Source organism: Biomphalaria glabrata, chromosome 10, assembly GCF_947242115.1.
Source record: "Biomphalaria glabrata chromosome 10, xgBioGlab47.1, whole genome shotgun sequence".
In the NCBI taxonomy this organism is placed as follows: Eukaryota; Metazoa; Mollusca; class Gastropoda; family Planorbidae; genus Biomphalaria; species Biomphalaria glabrata.
The window spans coordinates 16,557,889-16,579,366 of record NC_074720.1 but is presented as its reverse complement, the minus strand read 5'-3'; the positions used below and the strand labels follow the sequence as shown (position 1 = coordinate 16,579,366).

The 21,478-nt window shown below is 35.8% G+C and overlaps 1 protein-coding gene across 1 annotated transcript; it reads right to left on the bottom strand.

Annotated features, from left to right (window-relative positions):
* Positions 1-111: 111 nt before the first annotated feature.
* On the bottom strand, positions 112-11,285 carry LOC106076636 (2-amino-3-ketobutyrate coenzyme A ligase, mitochondrial-like). The gene is made up of 11 exons (XM_013237461.2): positions 11,163-11,285; positions 9,825-10,039; positions 9,532-9,621; positions 8,532-8,751; positions 8,159-8,255; positions 7,892-7,978; positions 7,356-7,432; positions 6,850-6,959; positions 3,177-3,278; positions 2,928-3,006; positions 112-2,737 (listed from the first exon to the last, which is right to left on the bottom strand). Exons 1-11 carry the CDS (start codon positions 11,200-11,202, stop codon positions 2,580-2,582), a joined length of 1,275 nt encoding a protein of 424 aa, XP_013092915.1. The 5' UTR covers positions 11,203-11,285; the 3' UTR covers positions 112-2,579.
* Between the last annotated feature and the right edge of the window lie 10,193 nt (positions 11,286-21,478).

The following is a 21,478-nucleotide window of genomic DNA, read 5'->3' as shown; positions in this document are numbered from 1 at the left end:
TTAAATCAATATTCTTCATTCACTCCTGGGGGTTGAGAATGCTTATTATATACAGAAAAACACTTAAACTACACATATAATAATTGTAGAGATTTAGCAAAAGTCAACAAAGAATGTTCGTTACCAACTTTATTCTACTAGACTATTAAATAAAATTATTGTAAAATGTGCAAAACAAAAAAAGCCAATACCTTTATCAATAACAAAGCTATGTACAAGTCAACAAGGGTCTATGTTTAGGCAGCATGATATCATTGTTTGTGTTGCATGACCAGAATGAAAAGCAGAATAATTAAGTGCAATACAACAGTGTAGATAACATTGTGAACTCCAGTCTCAAGACTAAACAATCCTGATATGATATCTTCTAGATTTCAAATCTGGATTTTATAGATAGGCAGTTGCATTCTCTTTAAATAGGGTAAACCATATAAAGATATAGTTATTTATAAATTCATAAATGATTTCATCAAAACGATTGTGTAAATACTTATGGTATATCAAAATAGTCTAATTTCAAATCCAGGATTATTAATGAGCATGTTCCATAATGAATGGAAACTACTATCCTTATAGGATATTCTAAACTACTGGCAATGTGTGCGTCTAGTAAGTCAACTTGCATTACTGGTATACAAGTTTGAGTTCCCACTTTCCTTCTTCAACAAGACTAAGGTTGGGATGATGGCAGAAACAAATATTTCCATCAAATAACAGCATCTATGGTTTTAGTACATTCACAGTTAAAAAGAAACTTATATTCACCAATCAACAATCATCTCCCATGCATTAGGGAAATAGAAATATTTTCATGGAGTGGAATGTAAAATCATCAAAGGTGTGGAGTGGAATGACTTCTAAGTTTCAGACATTCAGTTGACTCGGTCCAAGACCATATCTTCTGCAGGATGACATTGAAGTGAGCTGTGAATGGTTCAAACTCAGGACCATCAAGATGAAGTCCACAGAACATACCACACCAGTAGGCAGCCAACCAACACATAAAATGGCTGTCACTTATTCTGGCTTAATTTCTTGATTTAAAAAAAAAAGCACACATCAATCCTTACAAGAAAATTCTTGACACAGATGGACTACTCCTTAGCTATTGGTCTACTTAATGTAATATGCATGCTAAGTACAAGAGTATAATCATTACTATTTAAGTGATAATATCATTTAATGTATGCATTTTGTAACATAATTCAGTTCAAAGATTATAACAAATATCACAATATAAACAATTACCCTGTCAGTAGACAAAGTTGGAATAATATCAACAATGACAGAAAAAAAATGGATTTATAGATGTACGGAATATAAAATATACAAGAAATATTTCTTCTCTAACTTAAATATTTTAATGGAGTTTTGGCTGAAAGTAAAGACATTTTTACAGATGGATCACTTGATTGCTTATTATACATGCAGTACTCAAATGTAAAATTATGTAGATACAAAATATTGAGACTGTGATTCTTGACTCAACAAAATATTTGTGCGTCTTATTACTTTCATAGTGGGTGGGAAAATCACCAGCTATTTTAGATCAAATACGCTACTAGACACAAGGCAATGCGAGATTTTGACCAATAAATATGTCATGTAATAGAATGGAACAATTGTATGGCCTATATTTAACAATTTTTTAAGTACAATTTATCAAAGTCAGAGCTAACAATATTCTTAAGGCCAGGAGGTGGAGCTTCAGACAAAAGCAAAAAAAAACAAAAACATTTCAATAGAAGTGAACCAACTTATTTTCGGCTGAAAATCTCAGACCCAAAGCCAAAAAGAATTTGGTTCACCATAGAAGCTTGGATGACATCTAATTAAAGTACCCAAAAATTTTTTATTAAAGACATATATTGCTTGAAGACATTTGCAACAAGTAAATTAGAAAAATATGGAGAAAAAGAGAAAGTGAGATTCATATCAAGTCTGTAGACATGTTTCTAAATTAAATATTCAGCTATTTCTACATTACAATATACCTTACTTGAAGCAATTATTATTCTTGCAAGTGTGTATTGTGCTAAAGTCTATTTAATTGTCAGGTCACAAATTATTGCCTGTGCTCCAGTGTTTCTGTATCATGCTCAATTTGGGAAACAATTCATACTTCCATTGTGTATCTGACAAATACTATAAGTATGAACCTTAAGTAATCTTAAGCCATTTTCCATATGTCCTTAGTTATGACTAATTTTTCACATAATGAACAAAGATTTTTTTTTTGTTGAGGTGAAACTTAAATGCCAAAACATTTCAAAGGAAAACTACATTACATTATAAGAGAAAATAATAAATTTTCTTGAAGTCCAGCATTGAAAAGAAAATTCAACCATCTGATGATGATTAAATTCATTATTTAGATTTTTTTTTATTTTTAGGTGGGGTATTAATGTGTGATCGATACAGCAACACAATAAAAATGTAACAAGTAACTACAAAAAAACAACAACACAAAAGTAATGAGATCAAACAAAAAAAAAAAATATTACCCGCAACCATTTTGTAGCTAGTATAAAGAAACCATATGAAGAAAATGTCTTAATATAAACATTATTTCAAGCTGTCTACTTAATGACTTTTAAATTCCGTCCTATTTTAATGAAAGCATCTACAGCCCTGTCGATGTCTTTCTCCGAATGAGCTGCTGAGATCTGCACTCTGATTCTGGCCTTGCCTTTAGGAACAACTGGATAACTAAACCCAATAACATAGATACCATTGCCTGAAATTAGGAATTATTAAAAAATGAATTAAGCAATAATAAAGTAATATATAACATTTTTTTTAAAAAAGCATGTAATTCCTGACAATTACAAAAAGTATTAATTAGAAATTCTATTAGAATTGGAAATACAGCACCAAAGAGATAAAAAAAAAAAAACAATTATCAGAAATAAAATAAAACCATTTACCTAACATTTGGTCTGCAAACTCAGAAGCAAGCCTGGCATCTCCTAACATAACAGGGCAGATTGGATGACAAGGATCTCCCTTTTACAAAAAAAAATAAAGAGAATAAGAAAAAAGAAATACAATATTTGATCAACTAAAAATTAATAACTCTCTATATATATATTTGTATGGTAAGTGTCATTTCACAAAACAAGCATTTTAATTTAGCAAACAATTTGAGGATAAAGAAAAAAAAAAGTGTAACTCACAGATATGGTGAATCCAGCATTTAACATTTTGGCTCTAAACCTCTGGGTATTTGCAAGTACTTGTTTAGGGAGATCTGTGTTGGACATCACTAGATCCAAAGCCTGAATGTGTACAAAATGCTGATTACTGCTAGTTATTTGTAAATCTAGAATTTAAAAAATGTAAACTGTTGGTTATAGAGCAAATGACCATTAAATCATCTGCCCCATGGATCGCAAAATCTAAAAAGGGTACTTCATATTGTTTACTAGATATATGCAAGTTCTAATTAACTTTAAAAACATGAGACCACTGGTTATGCCAAATTTCTATCAGGAAGAAATCCTGGTGATTATCTAGCTAGTAGCATCCAACTAGTATAAAACTAGAAATTCCTATCCAGGTGATATCATGCCTGCCTGTTTTCCATTTTATTATAGAGATGATGGAAGCATCTTTAAATTCTTGGTGTATTATTTTAGTTACCACATTGCTTCAAATAGTTAAATTAACTTAGCAGATAGCTCCCTTCAGGAACCAAGGGGCATATCCGCTGATATTATTTTCCTTTAAAATGATACACATGCAAGCACACATCAATATTACACAAATCATTTAATATTAGATATATACTTTTTTTTACATGTCAGTATCTTCATACCTAAATATTTTCTTCTTTTATTAAATTGTATGGATAACCATTGTCATGGATGACCCCTCAATGTTTTTATTGTGCGAATGACTAGTGTGTAGGTCAAGCAGTCTGGTACTGTAACGCCGGAGGAATTCCAGCTACCCGTCGCCTCAGCATGGCGCCTCCGGTGGAAACGTCTAGTGGTGGAAACTAGATAGGCTAAATACAAGTAGCGAACCAGGCCTGGCCGGGCTTTCCTGGGTGAGCTTTTGTTTTTTTTCTCTCACTCGGGGTTGGGATGGAAAGAATGCCCGGAACCCAGTCCAAAAAGTCAGCCATGCCGTTCCACAAAAGGGCCCTCATCAGTGACTCGTAGCTGGAGTGGCGGTCCTTGCACAGAACAGTGGCGGTTACAATATTGGAATATGAGACAAGCTCCCCGCAGTTAGCACTGTTCTCAGCCACTTATAGCGAGTGGGACTCAGGAACGGGGAAGGTGCGCTGTGTACACGGCACGGCTTGGTCTGGCCCAGTCAACCGATATGACCGTCTACTGTTGGAAGCCCTCAGACAGGACAGGGGTGAAGAGCCAGATGTCCAGGCCTGGTGGTTGGATAAAAGCCTTTCTAACCTCCAATGGGATAATGGCGCCTACGGTGCCGACGCCCTACTGGACTTCACTGAAGGTACTGTAACGGATGGCCATAGTGTTGGCTGATGTCATATATTGTTCTTAATTACGACCCTAGATGTTTCTAACCGTTTTGGGTTTAGTAAGTTAACTGTCATTTTTTTCGGAGATTTTGTACATGATATTTTAGAAGCTATAGCTAATTAAGTAGATTTAGACTATACAGAATGTACATTGTATATTATCTTTAGGGCCAGTGCAGGTGTGACTTGAGAACTGTTTTACATCTATTGATGATTAGAGATACTTCAAGAGTTCGACTGAATGAGGAAAGAATCTAGATATTGTACCTTTGTCCAGAACGAGAAAACTGTTGATGGTGTGGTACCTTACTGTGTATAAACTCTTTGTTTTGTACATCATCAATAAGAAGTCTGGGAGGATGTCTCTAATCGAAGTCATGGTTCCACGACAATTCGTTCACTGACATTTCGTTCACCGACAAATCGTTCACGACTTTTCGTTCACGCGACTATTCGTTCACCAGACATTTCGTTCAATAGACAATTCGTTCACGCGACATATCGCTCACGGACTATTCGCTCACAGACAACTTGTTCACCGACAGTTGGTTCACGACAAATCGTTCACGCGACTAATCGTTCACAGACAAATTGTTCACAGACAAATCGTTCACTGAATATTTCCAAAAACAATAAAATTACTAGAGATCAGGCCTAATCCGAAATTCTTTTTAAAATTTTTGTTTGTTTGTTGTTAATATTTTGTTAATGAGGACAGTATGTGAAAAAAATTATACTTAAAAGAAAAAAGAGATCTTACAAGCAAGCTGAAACATTTAAATGGGACCTCACTTTACTATAGGTAACATTTTTACTTTCAACATGTAGGCCTTCTTTTACACTCATGTCCATCATGTGGTCTTGTTCGACCTACCCATATTTGCTTATCTTCTTAATAGCGGTCCAGATGTTTAATTAACATACCCATTTTATTGATATCTTATTAACAAAAACAAATCTTATCTTATATAATACAGACGTTTCTTCAAAAAAGAAGATGATTACGTCCTACGCGTCATGCATTCTGCCAAGTCACTGGTTTTCCTGGCTAGCTCAGACACACTAGTATTTTTTCCACAATCCTTTCAGTGTTTTTACGAGAGATAATTTAGATTTTTAACAATGGTACTAGATTTGGTACAGTACATGGTTTCACTGTTCAACTCTGAACGTCACATACTAGATACAGATCTAAGGTTAATACTTATCAATTAAGACATGTAAGAAAAAAAAAACTAATTACATATAGAACACTAGGTAATATTTTGGTTCCCTATCAAAAAATTATAATTTATTGCAAAACGACAAAATAAAATTGTTTCAATAAATTTGTTATTGAAGTCAAAGCAATCAAATTAGTTTACCAATGGGTGGTCACATATAGAAACAAGTTAACTAAAATAAAAATAAAATAAAACTTCTTTTAAACTTGATGGAAAGTACTATACTAGTGTCTAGTAGATATTTTCAATGTTAACAGATTGAACATGTGTATAGGCAATGTCCAATAAAGTTGTATGACTTCCAGAGGAGCCAGTCTGTCTCAACTCAACTCAACTAGGTGTCAACTAGAGTAGCCAGATGAATGGGTAGATTCCCGGTAGATGAAAAAAAGAAGAAAATGTATATTAAAGGTGAAAGTAAAAATGTTACCTATAGTAAATAGTAAAGTGAGGGCCCATTTACATTTTCAGCTAGCTTGTAAGATCTCTTTTTTTATATTTTTTTTTATTTTAAGTATAATTTTTACCACAATCTGTCCTCATTAACAAAATATTAACAACAACAACGAAATTAAATAAACTCGGATTTGACCTGATCTCTAGAAATTTTTTGCATTTGGAAATAATAGCTAAAAAAACTTTAATGTAAATAAATTAAACACGCGACGAGAATATATAATATAAACAATATGTTACTATCCAGTGAACGATTTGTCTGTGAACAATTTGTCCGTGCCGTGAACGAATAGTCGCGTGAACGATTTGTCGTGAACCAACTGTCGGTGAACAAGTTGTCTGTGAGCGAATAGTCCGTGAACGAATAGTCGGGTGAACGAAATGTCTGGTGAACGAATAGTCGCGTGAACGAAAAGTCGTGAACGATTTGTCGGTGAACAAAATGTCAGTGAACGAATTGTCGTGTCCCCCGAAGTCATAACGCTGAAGTCTACTACTTTGTAAATTTCATTATTTATTATTACTGTTTTATACAATACTTTACTTTTGTTTTACTATTTTATTTTCACGTAAATAAAATAGATGTCAGTTTATTATTGCATTAGTTTCTTTTATGTACCTGACAGTACAAACTAAAAAAAAAAAGATTATATCAAAAGACTTTACCTTACTGGCACAGGCCACTACTGGTGGGGGAAGTGTATTGGAAAATAAATAAGGTCTAGATCTTTGCCTCAGTAAATCAATAAGTTGTTTAGGTCCAGCTGTGTAACCACCTTAAATGAACAGATTATATTTGAAAACAATTTGTTGATAATGATATGTTGATTTTTTTTTCTATTTTTTTTTTTTACAAAAATAAGATCAACAGAATAAAAGTAGTTTTCATAGAAAATAGTAACAAATACTGACTTTAAACAAACAAATGAAACTAGAAAACACTCACAATTAACACGGTTACATCACTGCTTGCCTGATGTTATTTTTTCATGTCAGGTTCAAGCTAGTGACTTTATGCCCATTCCAAATGATCATGCCATACAATTCAAATGAGTTCTACTTTTGAGATTATACTATGAAATCCATTTCCTATTCTTCTAATTAATCACTTTAAAATTGTTTCACTTATAGAGAAATAAGTAGCAAACTTAAAAAAAACAGTGAATACATACCTGCAGCACCTCCTAGAGCCTTGCCTAATGTTGAGTTGATGATATCGACAGAGAGATTAAAATGTTCTTCAGTTCCCCTGAAAGGAGCAGTTTGTAGTGTGACCAAAATGAAACAGACTGAGCCATTTGAAACCAAAGTAAAGGCTTGTTTTAATAAAATTCACAGGATGAGATCTTAGTATGTACTTAAAAAAAGATTAACTAAAGGTATAGTTTAGAAGTAGTTCTCATGCCAATCTATGATTAAGATGTACTTTTCATATTTCATATATATGGAATGATTCATAACAATTTTTTAAAATCAAGTTGCTGTAAAGCAAGGATAACAATTACATTAAATAGGCTAAAACTTTTGGAATTTTTTTGGTAAAAAAGGTTTCATGATGTAAAAGTTAATTATATGGTTAAATATTTTGAAAAGAATAAAAACATTTTAAAAATTGGTTCAACTTTTAGTCTTACATTTCACAGCAAGAAGGTATCTAGTTCTTTCTTAACAGTTTTGCTGCACTTTTAATATAAAGAATTAGACCAACCTTCCAGTTGGACCAAAGAAACCTGTTGCATGACACTCGTCAATAAACACCAAAGCATTGTGTTTTTTAGCCAACTTCGTTATGTCTCTGTCAACATTTTAAAAACATTAGTAGAATCGACTTAAGCTGACAAATAAAAAGACATGATAATTACTTCAATAAATAAAGTTTGACATTTTTTATAGTTTCAGTGATAAAACAAATATATTTTTTAAAAAAAAAAAGGACCCAATTTTCAAACTAGAACAAACAATAATGGTCATTTACTTTAATGGTGCAATATTTCCATCCATACTAAAAACCCCATCAGTAGCAATTAATCGTTGTCTGCAGCTTTTAGCTTCCTCCAGTTGTTTTTCCAAATCTGCAGAGTCATTAGAAAAATTGTGTAAGACATTGTCCCTGATTATTAGTGAGTGTTTACAGGAAAAATGAGCACAAAAAAGTACACAAGTTAAAAAGCAACAACATAAAAATTAGTAAATCAAAATCCACAACAATTTATCTTTCCACATTTTCCTCTTTTAGATTTGAAATCTGTGATGTCTCCCCCTTCCGGGACTTCCCTTATGTTTGGCAATGATGTGTACATAAAGAAATATGAAAAGAAACATGGACAAAGAAACGTAATTGATTTTACCTTCTAAATCTCTATGTTTATATCTAAGTCTTTGTGCTTTACAAAGTCGAATCCCATCAATAATTGAAGCATGATTTAACTCATCAGAGATAACAGCATCTTCAGGACTAAGTAGTGTCTCAAATACGCCAGCGTTTGCATCAAAACAGCTTATGTAAAGAATGGCATCTTCTTTGTTGTGAAACTTGGCAATTTTACTCTCAAGATCTTTATGAATATCCTGGTACCAGTAAATAATAAAACAAAACGGAATTTATGAAAGTTTCACATACAGATTTTACACATTAATTTACAAAATACTAAAATAATTAACAATAACCAGTACATAGTTGTAATTTTTTAATATTATTATTTAATAGAGAATTCTTACACCAAAGCCATATTCAAATTTTAAGAGTTTTCCATATTTCCCCCATATGTCAAAGTCTAATGCCATAGTATTGATAGTATTTAAGTAATAAACATCAACACTATAGCTAATAATACAGTAAAAATAAAGCAGGTAATATAAATAATAATAACAGACTTTTCAAACACTGCACAAAATCTTTTATGAGAAAGTAACAGGTTTTTTTTTATTGATTTAACATCAGTAATTTTTACTTTTTAATGTTTAGTAATTATCCTTGATATTTTATGGTGACTTTCAAGAGCTCCTTAAAGCTTTAGAATAAGACATGAAATGCACTAGGTCAAAACAGTGGATAAGTGTTTTTAGTCCAAGATGTTCAAACCTAATTCCCCCAAGCAGGTGATTGTGAAATTTGGACTGTAATTTCAATACGCTATAATCACTGCTTCTAGAATTGGACTCTAGGATGACAACTACAGTTCCTATAAAAAAAAAACTTGTGACATTTCCTAAGAAACCTGTGAGCAGTCTCATTTGCTTAGGGAGATATTTTGAATGACTAAAGTTTTAATTATCTTACATTTTTATATCTAAAGGGTTTATAAACAATTGTTAGGTTGCAAGTTATACACAACGTATATAATTTACCTGGGTTCCACAGATAAAACGCACTGAGCTTAATCCTGCTCCATGCGTGTCCAGAGCTTTCTTTCCAGCTTCTATCACTTCTGGGTGGCTCTAGAAACATACAAAGTTTTAAAATAAAGTATTTCTATACATTGTAGTTTTTCTCACATTTGGTAGTGTAAAGAGAACTCATTTGTGTATATTAACTGATAATAGATATTATAGGTATGTTACTATGTAGGCTATGCAGAAAGTTATGAAAAATTCAGATATGCAATAAGATACAATATGTTTTTATTTGAGCATGGACCTACTGACAATCCAAGATAATTATTAGCACAAAAGTTCAAGATTTGTCCTTGGCTGCTTTTGACAGTGATGGATGGGCCTTGAGGAGATGTGATTATCCTCTCATTTTTGTATGTTCCTGCAGCTTTGATGTTCTCTAACTCTTTTTCCAAAATACTTCTAGTAGCTGCCACTGCTGACATCCATCTGTGTTGCTTCTCAAGAAAAAGGCTGGTTTTATCTTTTGTTCAAAATGTTCAAGGCCATTAGAAAAAAAAGATAAAAGTAATTAAGTATTAAAACTAAGTTTATGCTAAATAGTTAGCCTATTTATGAATTGTAAGTGGCTTCCACCTTAATCATTTAATCTAATTATTACACTTGTTACTATTCTTTCTTAAATTTTTTATCTGGTCACTAAGTTATGAAATAAACTATAGAGAGCTTTTATGCTAGAGGTATGATCTCAATATAACCACTTTGATCTCTGATAAAAAATATACTGGTAAGTGATACAATGAAACAAGATCTGGTTAGCATGTGATGTAAAGCTAATCAGTTTCTTTACTCTATGGTTAATTAGGTGTCATGTGGCCTGCGCAACAACCATCCGCCTTTGCTTCCACTACGCACCATAAAAATTATCTAGGACCTTATTTAGTTTAAAGCTATTGAGTTTGTATAGGAAAAATGTTGCTGGGCTGTTTTCTTTGTCAGAGTTCCAAGGTGGTCTTCCCATGAGAGCTTGTTATCATTGATGACGCCTAGATATTTATAATTAATAATAATATAATATGACTTCACTTGTTGCATCGATGTAGATCTGCAGTTCTTGTAAAAATAATTTGTTAATTTTGTTTTTATAGTTTATTCTTTCTAGAGTTAGAGTAGTACTACTAGTAGTATAAATTTATAATAAATTATTAAATAAAGTAACTTATTTAACTAGTATACTATACTTTAGTTTTAGTATTATAAAATAACTAGTTAGTCTACTTTGACTTTAAGTTAAGTTTTAAGTTCTTTTAACTTTAGTTTTTTAACTTAAATAAATTAACTTATTTATTAATTTTAAATTAAATAAATTTATTATAATTTATATTATTAACTTTGTCTTTTATTAAGAATTAATTCAATTAATTAATATTATTATTAATAATTTAAGACTAAGACAGGATCTGTTTTACTTATACTTATTATTTTATAATTATAATACTACTAGTACTAGAATCTAGTACTTATAAATTGTAACTTATAGACCTAGATCTATTTAATTCAAATACAAGCAGATGAGATCTAAATTAATACAGGTTAGAGAAACTCAGAAAGGGCGTCATAAGTAACGAAATTCTTAAAGAGCATACTGAAAAGTTGTTTAATCTTCGCCAGATTTGCCATGTTCATGATGTTGTTTATTTCTACAATACTAGATCTACATCGAGTTCAGAGTTGAAGAGGATAAATATTTCTAATAATAAAGATTTCCATGCAGGCAAATAGAACACTGACCTATAAATTTATATATTTAGTCTATGGTCCTATCGTGACCCTATGTCGAAGGTGCCGGTCCTATCCGTTGACATGGAAATATCTATATAAGGTCTCTTGTCAAGCCATGTCGTAGGCCTATTGTAATTATAGAAGTCCCCTATCCCCTAAGGCAGAGTTTCTCGAACTTTTTTTGACCCTTTCAAATAGTCAAAACTTGTACAAGGACCCATATAAGTGAAAATGCTACATAGATCTAAATGCAAAGTATATACGTTACAAAAAAAAACAACAAAAAAAAACAAACATTTTAATGCTGGAGGAGTGTTTATTAAACTTATGTTTAAAATTATGTATTTTATGTTTAGCTCTATGTTTGTAAGCAGGAACCGCAAATTTCAGCGAACACATATTTTTAGTCGGTTTCTTTTAATTGTGATGATGTTTATTATGGCAATGAATCTAGATCTATGTTATACCAAATAAGAAGACGAAAAGCAGTCAACAACTTCTACACAATGACCCAAAATGCAGTCTATAAAATCGGAATATGTTTTTGCATCTAGAATTTGTGATAAGCTATCATTGTTCAGGCATTGGTTTAAGTTCTTCATTTGTGGATATTTCATTAAGCTTCTCCTGTATGGATTCATATGTGATAGGGAAAATAGTTTGTTTACGTGTTAAAGGGTTAAATACCCAGTTGGGAATATCTAAGTGAAGAATGCTTTCAAATCTTTGGTAGGTCGTCATAGAATGGTAGGAAAAACATTTTGAACGGTCCTGAGTGTCCAGTTGATTATTATTAAAATTATCCTATTGGATAAACTGGCTTTAGGCGAAAAAGTCATTTTAATTATATATAATTTTAGTCTTACTGCGGACCCCCAGAGATCCACGTATCACAGTTTGAGAACCACTGCCCTAAGGGAAACCCGTTTTTTTTTTTACAAAGCTTTTATAAACTCTGAGTGGCATCTTGTACACGTTATTTGTCCAAGTTCCCACTCTCGGATAAAGTTGAAACTTTGCAGAATTATTCATTGTCGACGAATCAATGAAACATATAACCAATTAGTTCATCGATTACTCGTAATTCGTATTTTATTTTGTCACAGTGAGTGCCACATCGCCGGTTCCCTAATCAGGAGACGTCGTCTTCTGGTTTTGGTCAAGCCAGTTTAAGAACGCAAATGTAACCAATTTGTTGTTATTTTTGTTTAAAATTATACACTGCCAACTGTTTTATCGCATACATACATCATTATTAAATAAGATTTTTTAAAAATTAAATGTAATGTGGCATAATAATACTACGGTAGAGACGTAATCTGGAGGGAAATAATCTGTTTACAGACATAGGCCTACAATGCTTTGATAAAGAAATATTTGTAAAATGTTAATTAAAATGTATCAGCTAATTTCCTTGAATAAATTTAAGGCCTATATCAAGCCATGGGTGGTCTTTTGTTCTAAAACATACCCACATAGGCTGATGTTCATATTTATTCCTTTCTCTATCAATTTGACGGGTGTACATTTCTCACAAAGCTTCTATCAACTCACTCTGTCTGTCTGTCTGTCTGTCTGTACACATTTTGAACATGTTATTTCGCCCACTTTCCATTCTCAAATGAAGTTGAAACTTTGCACAATTATTCCTAACAAAACAGGAATCAATAAAAAAACCAATTAATTAAATACTGGTAACTAATTTATTTTGTTTAGTATCGAAAAGGGAAATAAATCGTACAGTATTGGATACATAGCTGTAAATGTGAAGTTCTTCCTCTATATAAGCCCTTTTCTAGTATTTTAAAATATTTTTTTTTACTGACAGTTGGAGGGGTGGTGGCAGCACCTGGCGCTTTTCAAACCGCTAGCTTTGAGCAGATGAACCTCATAAGCTTTAAGAGTTTGTTGCAGTGCTGAGAGTTTAGAAGTACAAGGAAAAACCAGGAGTATGATCCCTTCCATTATGCATTGAGACCACCAACTGTGATATTCCCTCTAGCTACTCCTGCACGTGAACTAGAGCCAACAGTATTGTGCAGCATTCTTTGGATCACCAACAAGGTTACACGAGGGACACTGGCATTTCATGATTCCTTAATCAAAGGCCCAGAAATGTGCTATTATATGGAAATAGGCCTACTGGTGTTCTGCTAACAAAACTGGATTAAAACTTAAGTGATTTGAGATACTTCTTCTTCTTCTTCATCGTTCTCATTGTTATGTTGGAGTGTTCATATGACTAGACCAATACATGAGATGAACTGCGCAGTGGTTTCCAAATCAGGGAGCTCTCCATATAGTTTTCTTTCTATTGGGGTGATTTGGGGCCAATGTCTTATACGGGCCTCTTGGTAGAGAGAGCAGTTTTGGAGGACGTGGTCGGCATTTTCTGGTGATACTCCACATGGGCAGATTTCACTGGTTCCAATTTTGAGCTTCCGGAACATGTGTTGTCGCATTCTGTTGTGTCCGGTCCTGAGTCGAAAGATTAGACGTTGGTCTTGTCGGGATAGCTTATAGTAAGCATCATCTTTCTTGTGATTTGGATGGGAGCTCGTCCATTTCTCATTTATTTTATCTACAATTAATTTCTTCATTTCTTCTGGATAGAGTGCAGAGTTTACTTGTGAGTTTGTTCTCCCACTCTTGGCGAGTGTGTCAGCCTTCTCATTTCCTGCTAGTTGTATGTGAGATGGTATCCATTGAATAACAGTTTTTTTGCTGTTGTGGTTGAGCTTTGTGAGTGCTGTTCTGAGGTTTTTAATATAAGGGGAATCAGAGTTTTGCAGGCTTTGGAGGGTTGTTTTTGCGTCTGTTAGAAAGACAATCTGACTGTGAGGGGAACTTGGATGATTTGCTAGCATGGTAGCAGCTAGTGCTAGTGCTTCCCTTTCTGCTCTGTGACTGTCAGAGAGCTCTCCAGTTGCAAAGGATTTTTCTAGTTTTCCTCCATCTGGCCATTCGATAAGTATTCCAGCTCCTCCATTTGTGGTGGCTTTATGGGATGAGCCATCTGTGTAAACTCTGATCCACTGATTGCTAGGGTAATTGGTATGTAGAAAACAGTTCACTATTTCCTTGAGCTCTGTTGGTCTGTAATCAGATTTTCTTTTTATGTTTTCAATATGGTCCCTTATAGTAGGAAGAGGGCTTTCGTCCCAGGGTGGAGATTCATTATAGTGTATCGAGGATTCCAGAGTAATTTTTTCAAGTTGGTGTTTCTTTTTTAGGTTTAGAGATTCCTGTATGAAATTGGTCCTTTTGAGACGGTTTTTTGTGCCAGTTTTGTGGATTTTTGTTCTGAGTGGGTGCCTCTCCAAGGTTTCCAATTTAGTGAATTGGGAAAGGATTTTTATTTCTCTTCTTTCATCCAGAGAGATCAGGGCAGCGGTTTCCTCCATAGCTCTTATGGGTGTTGTTTTGATTGCTCCTGTCATTATCCTTAGACCAATATTTTGAACCTTGTCTATTTTTCTTAGGTTGGTTTGGGCTGCTGAGCCCCATGCTGTGGCACCATATTCTAGTACAGGTCTTACATAACTGGTATAGGTCTTTTTCAGGATGTTGTGATTAGCTCCCCAATCTGTGCCAGCTAATTTTTTCAAGAGGGATAGTCTCTGGATGCCTTTACTCTGTGTTTTATCTATTTGGTTTTTCCAGGTTAGTCTCGGGTCATAGGTGACTCCAAGATAAGTAGGGCTGTCATTTTTTTCTAAAGCTTCCTTATCTAATGTTAATTTTATTGTTTGTTGTTTTGTTGACAGTGAGAATATGGTATATGTTGTCTTTTTTGTGTTAATGGACATGCCCCAGTCTTTGGACCAATTATTGAGTTTATCAAGAGCATCTTGTAATCGAAATTTCGATGTTCCTACATATTCTTCTGTGCTAATTAAGGCAAGGTCATCTGCATACATGCTGCTCTTAACTTTTTTGGGTAGGTTTTGATTTAGATAGTTTATGAATATTAGGAAAAGTGTTGGGGATAGGACTCCTCCTTGGGGGACACCATTTTTTATACCCACTGTGTGGCTTCTTTGTCCTTGCATGCAAACTAAGGCTTTTCTATTATTTAGGTATTCCTTTATCCAGTTGTACATTCTGTGGGATATGTGATGCTGGATTAGCTTGAGCAAGAGACCTTGTTCCCAGACTTTGTCAAATGCTTTTTCTAAGTCAACCCACACAATTGTTGTTGGTTTCTTTTCTTGAAAGCCGTCTTCTATTTCTTGTGTGATGAAGGCAATTTGATCTTCTGTTGATCTGCCTTTTCTAAAGCCAGCCTGGGCTTCAGTGAGTAGGTTATTTGACTCAAGGATCCATGTCAGCCTTCTATTTATCACTCTTTCCATCAGTTTGCAAGTACAGCTAGTGAGGCTGATGGGACGGTAGCTATCCAGTTTATTTCTTGGCTTGCTGTGCTTTAGTATAGGGATCATAATGGCTTTTTTCCAGATGTTTGGAATTCTGCCAGATTTCCAGCTAGCATTGAATAATTGTAGCAGTTTTCTTTTGGCTTGAGGACCCAAGTGAAGAAGCATGTCATTTGATATTTTGTCTGGGCCCGGGGCTTGTTTTGGTTTGAGGACTTTTAGGGATTCATCTAGTTCCTTCATTTTAAGATTAGTGGTCATTCCCAAGGAGTAAGCTGGATTGTTTTCTTTAAATTTATCTTGGATTTCTGAGTTTACATCTTTATTTCTACTTTCATTAATTTGTATTTGTCCTACGCTTTGGAAAAACTTAATGAATTCATTTGCTGCTTCTTGGCCTTTCAGGGGTTTGTTGTCCTTTTCTATTACTATAGGAGTTGTTCTGTTTTCTTCCTGGTTGAGACATTTGGCTATACGCCAGAGTTTGTGGCCATCTCTATCTACGTTTAGTTGTTCTGTTTTTTCATGCCAACTTTTCCTCATGGCGGAAAGGTAATTTTTCCTGAAAACTGCGTTAGCTGCTTTTAGATTTATGTTATTTTCTATACAAGGGTTATTTTCTACTGTGTTTCTGGCTTCAGTAGTGGCATTGTGGAGTTGTTGAAGGTGATCAGACCAGTTGGGGATATAATCTTTTCTTGCTCCTCTAGGAATTGATTCCTTAGCTGCTAGGAGTATTGCTTTGGAGAAAGCTGAGAATGACTTATTAACCTGATTTGATTTGCAGTTTATTGAAGTTGTATATAGGTCTGTGAGCTTTGAGAATAGGTGCCAGTTGGCTTTTTTGTAGTTCCATCTGGGGATGGTGGAGTTTTCTGATATTTTGAAGGAGGTATCGATACTGATCAATATGGGTCTGTGGTCACTGGTGGCTAGCTGGTCTGCAACTTCTCTAGTGCACTTTTTGGATAAGTTGTCTGTTGCAAAGGCTAGATCTGGAGTGGTTGATGTTAGCCAGGCTCTTGAAAAAAAGGTTGGTTTGTCCTCAGGTTTATTTAGCAAGATAAGTCTGTTCTCTGCTTGCCATTCTTCAATTTCTTCTCCCCTGGCATTTAGGTCTGGGTATCCCCAGCTCTGAGAGTGACTATTCATATCTCCTAAGATTAGACAGTCTTCTTGGTCAGGTATTTGTATGTGGTCAATCTCTATTTCCTTGTCTGGTGGGAAGTAGCAGTTAAATAGATTAATATTTCCATCTTGGAGAATTAGCTTAGTTCCCATTATTTCTGATTCTGAGGAGTTGGGCATAGTTATGTCTGTGGTAGGGATGTCATTTTTAATGAGGGTGAGGATTCCTCCTTTGGGTCTGATTTCTCTATCTTGTCTGATGCAGGTGTAGCCTCTAATGGAGAAACGAAGATTACTGTTCAAATGAGTTTCTTGGATGCAAGCTACATCAATTTCTTTCTCATGCAGAAATATTTTTAGAGCTTCTTTTTTCTTTTGGATGCCCTCTGCGTTCCATTGTAAGATATTTAGACTTTTGGTCTTGGAGTGTTGGCCAGTAGTATTTACTTTCTTGTCCCTGCTCCTGGCTCCACAGGCAGAGATAGAAGAACCACCAGCTCGCTTGTGTGGGCTCCTTCGAGGCGGAGAGCCCGGCCCCCTACCTGCGCGGCGGGATTCCACAGGCAGGACGCCACATCTATTAGAATCGTTACTGAACTCCAACATAGATGAGGTTGCGTGTCAATGTGTTATGCACCAGGAGGCCCATTGACTCCGACTTCAGCCTGCTTTTCTTTCTGGGTGTGCTCCCATAGCCTTTGATCATCCAAGATCATCTGCAAGGCAGCAGGTGTTTATTTTCGGAGTTTTCTCTCCTAGATGAACTGCTATCCCTAGCTAACGGGTTTCATCTACCCGGGTTTAGAGTTAGAGCGCCCTATACTCGCTTTTTGCAATCATTTCCCTGGATTTCTGAGATGTTTTTAGTAAATATTCTAACCACTGGAATACTTCACCTCATCCTCCATGACTGCAAACCAGTTGGTCCGCGGCTGTTTATTTGCTATTCACAGCTAACCCTTATATCTAAAGGTCTTTCCCCTATCCGCCACCTGGGGACGCGCTTGGTAGAAGGTGGTAGCTCCCCCAAGATTTGAGATACAGTCTGGGAGATCTTGTAGGCCTAATCAACACGATGAGAAGTGATTTGAGATACAGTCTGGGAGATCTTGTAGCTAACACGATGAGAAGTGATTTGAGATACAGTCTGGGAGATCTTGTAGGCCTAATCAACACGACGAGAAGTGATTTGAGATACAGTCTGGGAGATCTTGTAGGCCTAATCAACACGACGAGAAGTGATTTGAGATACAGTCTGGGAGATCTTGTAGGCCTAATCAACACGATGAGAAGTGATTTGAGATATAGTCTGGGAGATCTTGTAGGCCTTATCAACACGATGAGAAGTGATTTGAGATACTGTCTGGGAGACCTTGTAGCTAACACGATGAGAAGTGATTTGAGATACAGTCTGGGAGATCTTGTAGGCCTAATCAACACGATGAGAAGTGATTTGAGATACAGTCTGGGAGATCTTGTAGGCCTAATCAACACGATGAGAAGTGATTTGAGATACAGTCTGGGAGATTTTGTAGGCCTAATCAACACGATGAGAAGTGATTTGAGATACAGTCTGGGAGATCTTGTAGGCCTAACACGATGAGAAGTGATTTGAGATACAGTCTGTGAGATCTTGTAGGCCTAATCAACACGATGAGAAGTGATTTGAGATACAGTCTGGGAGATCTTGTAGGCCTAATCAACACGATGAGAAGTGATTTGAGATACAGTCTGGGAGATCTTGTAGCCCTAATCAACACGATGAGAAGTGATTTGAGATACAGTCTGGGAGATCTTGTAGGCCTAACACGATGAGAAGTGACATAACAATAATTACACAGTAAACTTAAATTATAAAATCTAATGGACAAAAATGTTCTTCATATTATTAAAAAAATACATTTGAAGACAAATTGAAACCACATACAAAACACAGACATATAGGCCTATCAAAATGACAAGATATAATAAACATAGACTGTGCCTGTAACATTTGGTCTTTTTAAAAATTTAGTGCCAAATGGTCGGCGCCATAAGGATCGCCGAATCAGTTTCGCCATCGTGCTTTGATGAGTTCATTTGTATTTGAACGTTAGAAACTGAATTGGAGGGAAAATGTGACATACTTCTAGACTTACTTGACTTACACCTTTTGACTCCCATTGAAGCACAGGGCCGCAACAGTACGCCGCTATCGGACTTTGTTCTAGGCAATGCCCCTGAGCTGGGTCCAACATACCATCTTAGCTTTTAGTCTACCCATCTCCTCCCTATTTCCTTTTGTCTCCCAGACTTTCTCTTTCCTTGTGGATCTCAGTCTAGAGCAGGTCTTGCAATGTTGTCTGCTGTTCTTCGCATTGTGTGGCCAATCCAGCACATTTTCCTTCTTTGATTTCTTATTCTATTAGTGTTTGCTGAAAGAAGAACAGGATGCAAGATGGGTAGAGCACTTTAAAGAGACCCTTAACCAACTGTCGCCAGACATAACTTACATATTCAAGGACCCCTCTCCAGAAAATGATCTCAAGGTCAAGACAGACCCAATAACTGCTGAGGAGGTTACCATGGCCATTGCAGTGCTAAAGAATAACAAAGCACCAGGACTAGACATGATATCAGCAGAAATGCTAAAATATGGGGGACAGTGCATTGTTAACAGAATGACTGATCTCTTAAATCTCTGTTGGCGAACTACAAAAGTCCCAGAGGACTGGCAAAAGGGAGTGATTGTAAAGCTTCCAAAAAAGGGCAACTTGGCAGACTGTAACAACTGGAGGGGCATTACTCTCCTCTCTGTCCCAGGCAAAGTTTTCAGCACTGTTTTGTTGAGACGGCTTCAACAGTCTGTAGATGAAAGGCTCAGAGAAGAACAAGCAGGTTTCCGAAGAGGCAGATCATGTACAGAGCAGATTTTCGTTTTACGAAATATCATAGAACAAAGTCTTGAGTACCAACAACGGCTAACGATCAGTTTCGTGGACTTCAAAAAAGCGTTTGATAGTGTCCACCGAGAATCACTATGGAAAATAGTTAGAGAATACGGTATACCAGAAAAATTCGTCCAGATCCTACGACACCTTTACAGTCAGTCTAGTTGCTGCATTAAAACAGAAGAGGGAACAACAGAGTTTTTTGCAATCGAGACAGGTGTGAGACAGGGGTGCATCTTATCTCCCTTCCTTTTCCTCCTAGCCATCGACTACATAATGAGGAGAGCAATGAACCAGACTGCCTTTGGTATTCCATGGCATGAACAACTCCGATTGACGGACTTGGACTTTGCTGATGATGTTGCACTACTCGGGGCTACAAATAAATGCATTCAAGAAATGACGGAGAGCCTAGACAGAGAGGCACCAAAAATTGGCCTCCGCATAAACTTGGATAAGACTAAAATTATGCGAGTGGGATATAAGGCAAAGGGTGTCCCCGTCAGACTTGGCGAGTCAAAGCTTGAAGAGCTGGACAAGTTCACGTACCTTGGCAGCATCATAACAAATGATGGAGATGCTTACCATGATGTTGCGTGCCGAATAGGAAAGGCAGGGAGCATTTTCCAAAGGCTGCAGCCTATTTGGACTAGCCAAGCCATTGGACTCGAGACAAAAATACACCTTCTCAACACAATCGTCATTCCAACTGCTACATATGCATGTGAGACGTGGAAGTCATCTGTCAAAATTGAGAAAAGACTAAATGTGGCTCAACAGAGATGGCTGAGACGGATTTTGGGAGTCAGTTACACAGACCGGATCTCAAACAAGGAAATCCTTTGCCGAACTGGGAGTCGAACACTTAGTGAGGTTGTGACTGAGCGTCGCATGAGGTTTGCGGGACATGTTCTACGTCAAAATGAATTACGCACACCAAGAGTTGCGATAACATGGAAGCCAAAACGAGGAAAGCGCAAACAGGGACGTCCTCGTATTACCTGGCGACACACCTTCATGGAGGACCTCAGAACAGTGGACACCAGATGGGAAGAGGCTTCAGACATTGCCAGTGACAGATCATTATGGAGACAGCTTGCCGCCCAATGCGCCGAACGGCGCGGGAGGACCTAAGTCTAAGTCTAAGAGTTGTTTCCCATAGGCTGCGTTTGAGATTTTGTTTAGCCATTTGACACCAATTATATGACGCAAGCATTTGACTAGAACAGCTGGATCTTGTCTGTATTGTTGTTTGTTACTTTCGAAGTCTCTGCGCCATATAAAAGATCGAACTGCCTTCACATTTATGTTGAAGATTCGGATTTCATTGTGTAGGTTACTAGGTACAGTGTTTTTGACCGGCAGATCGGTCGTAGAGTGTTAAAACTATGCCTAGCATTGTTGAATCGCGACACCTGCATCTTCTCCCCTTCTCTTTGTATGATGCTTCCGAAGTAGACAAAGTTGTCTGTTTCTACACAGACTGGTTTCTAATAGATTTTCTTCTAGGAGCTGCAGAGATGTTTCTTTGGTATTATATTTATTCTCGGACATACTACACTGCAACTACACCGTTGTGTAACCATACAAATGAAAGTTTCCGACATTTTTTTTTTCTTGTTAATTCCTAGATGTAGATGAAAAGAAGCATCTGAATAAATCACTGAAATTTATTTTTGAAAAACAAAAGTGTTTTTTAATTTCCCGATAAATACACCCACTAGTGTTCAACTGTGCTTTCAATGT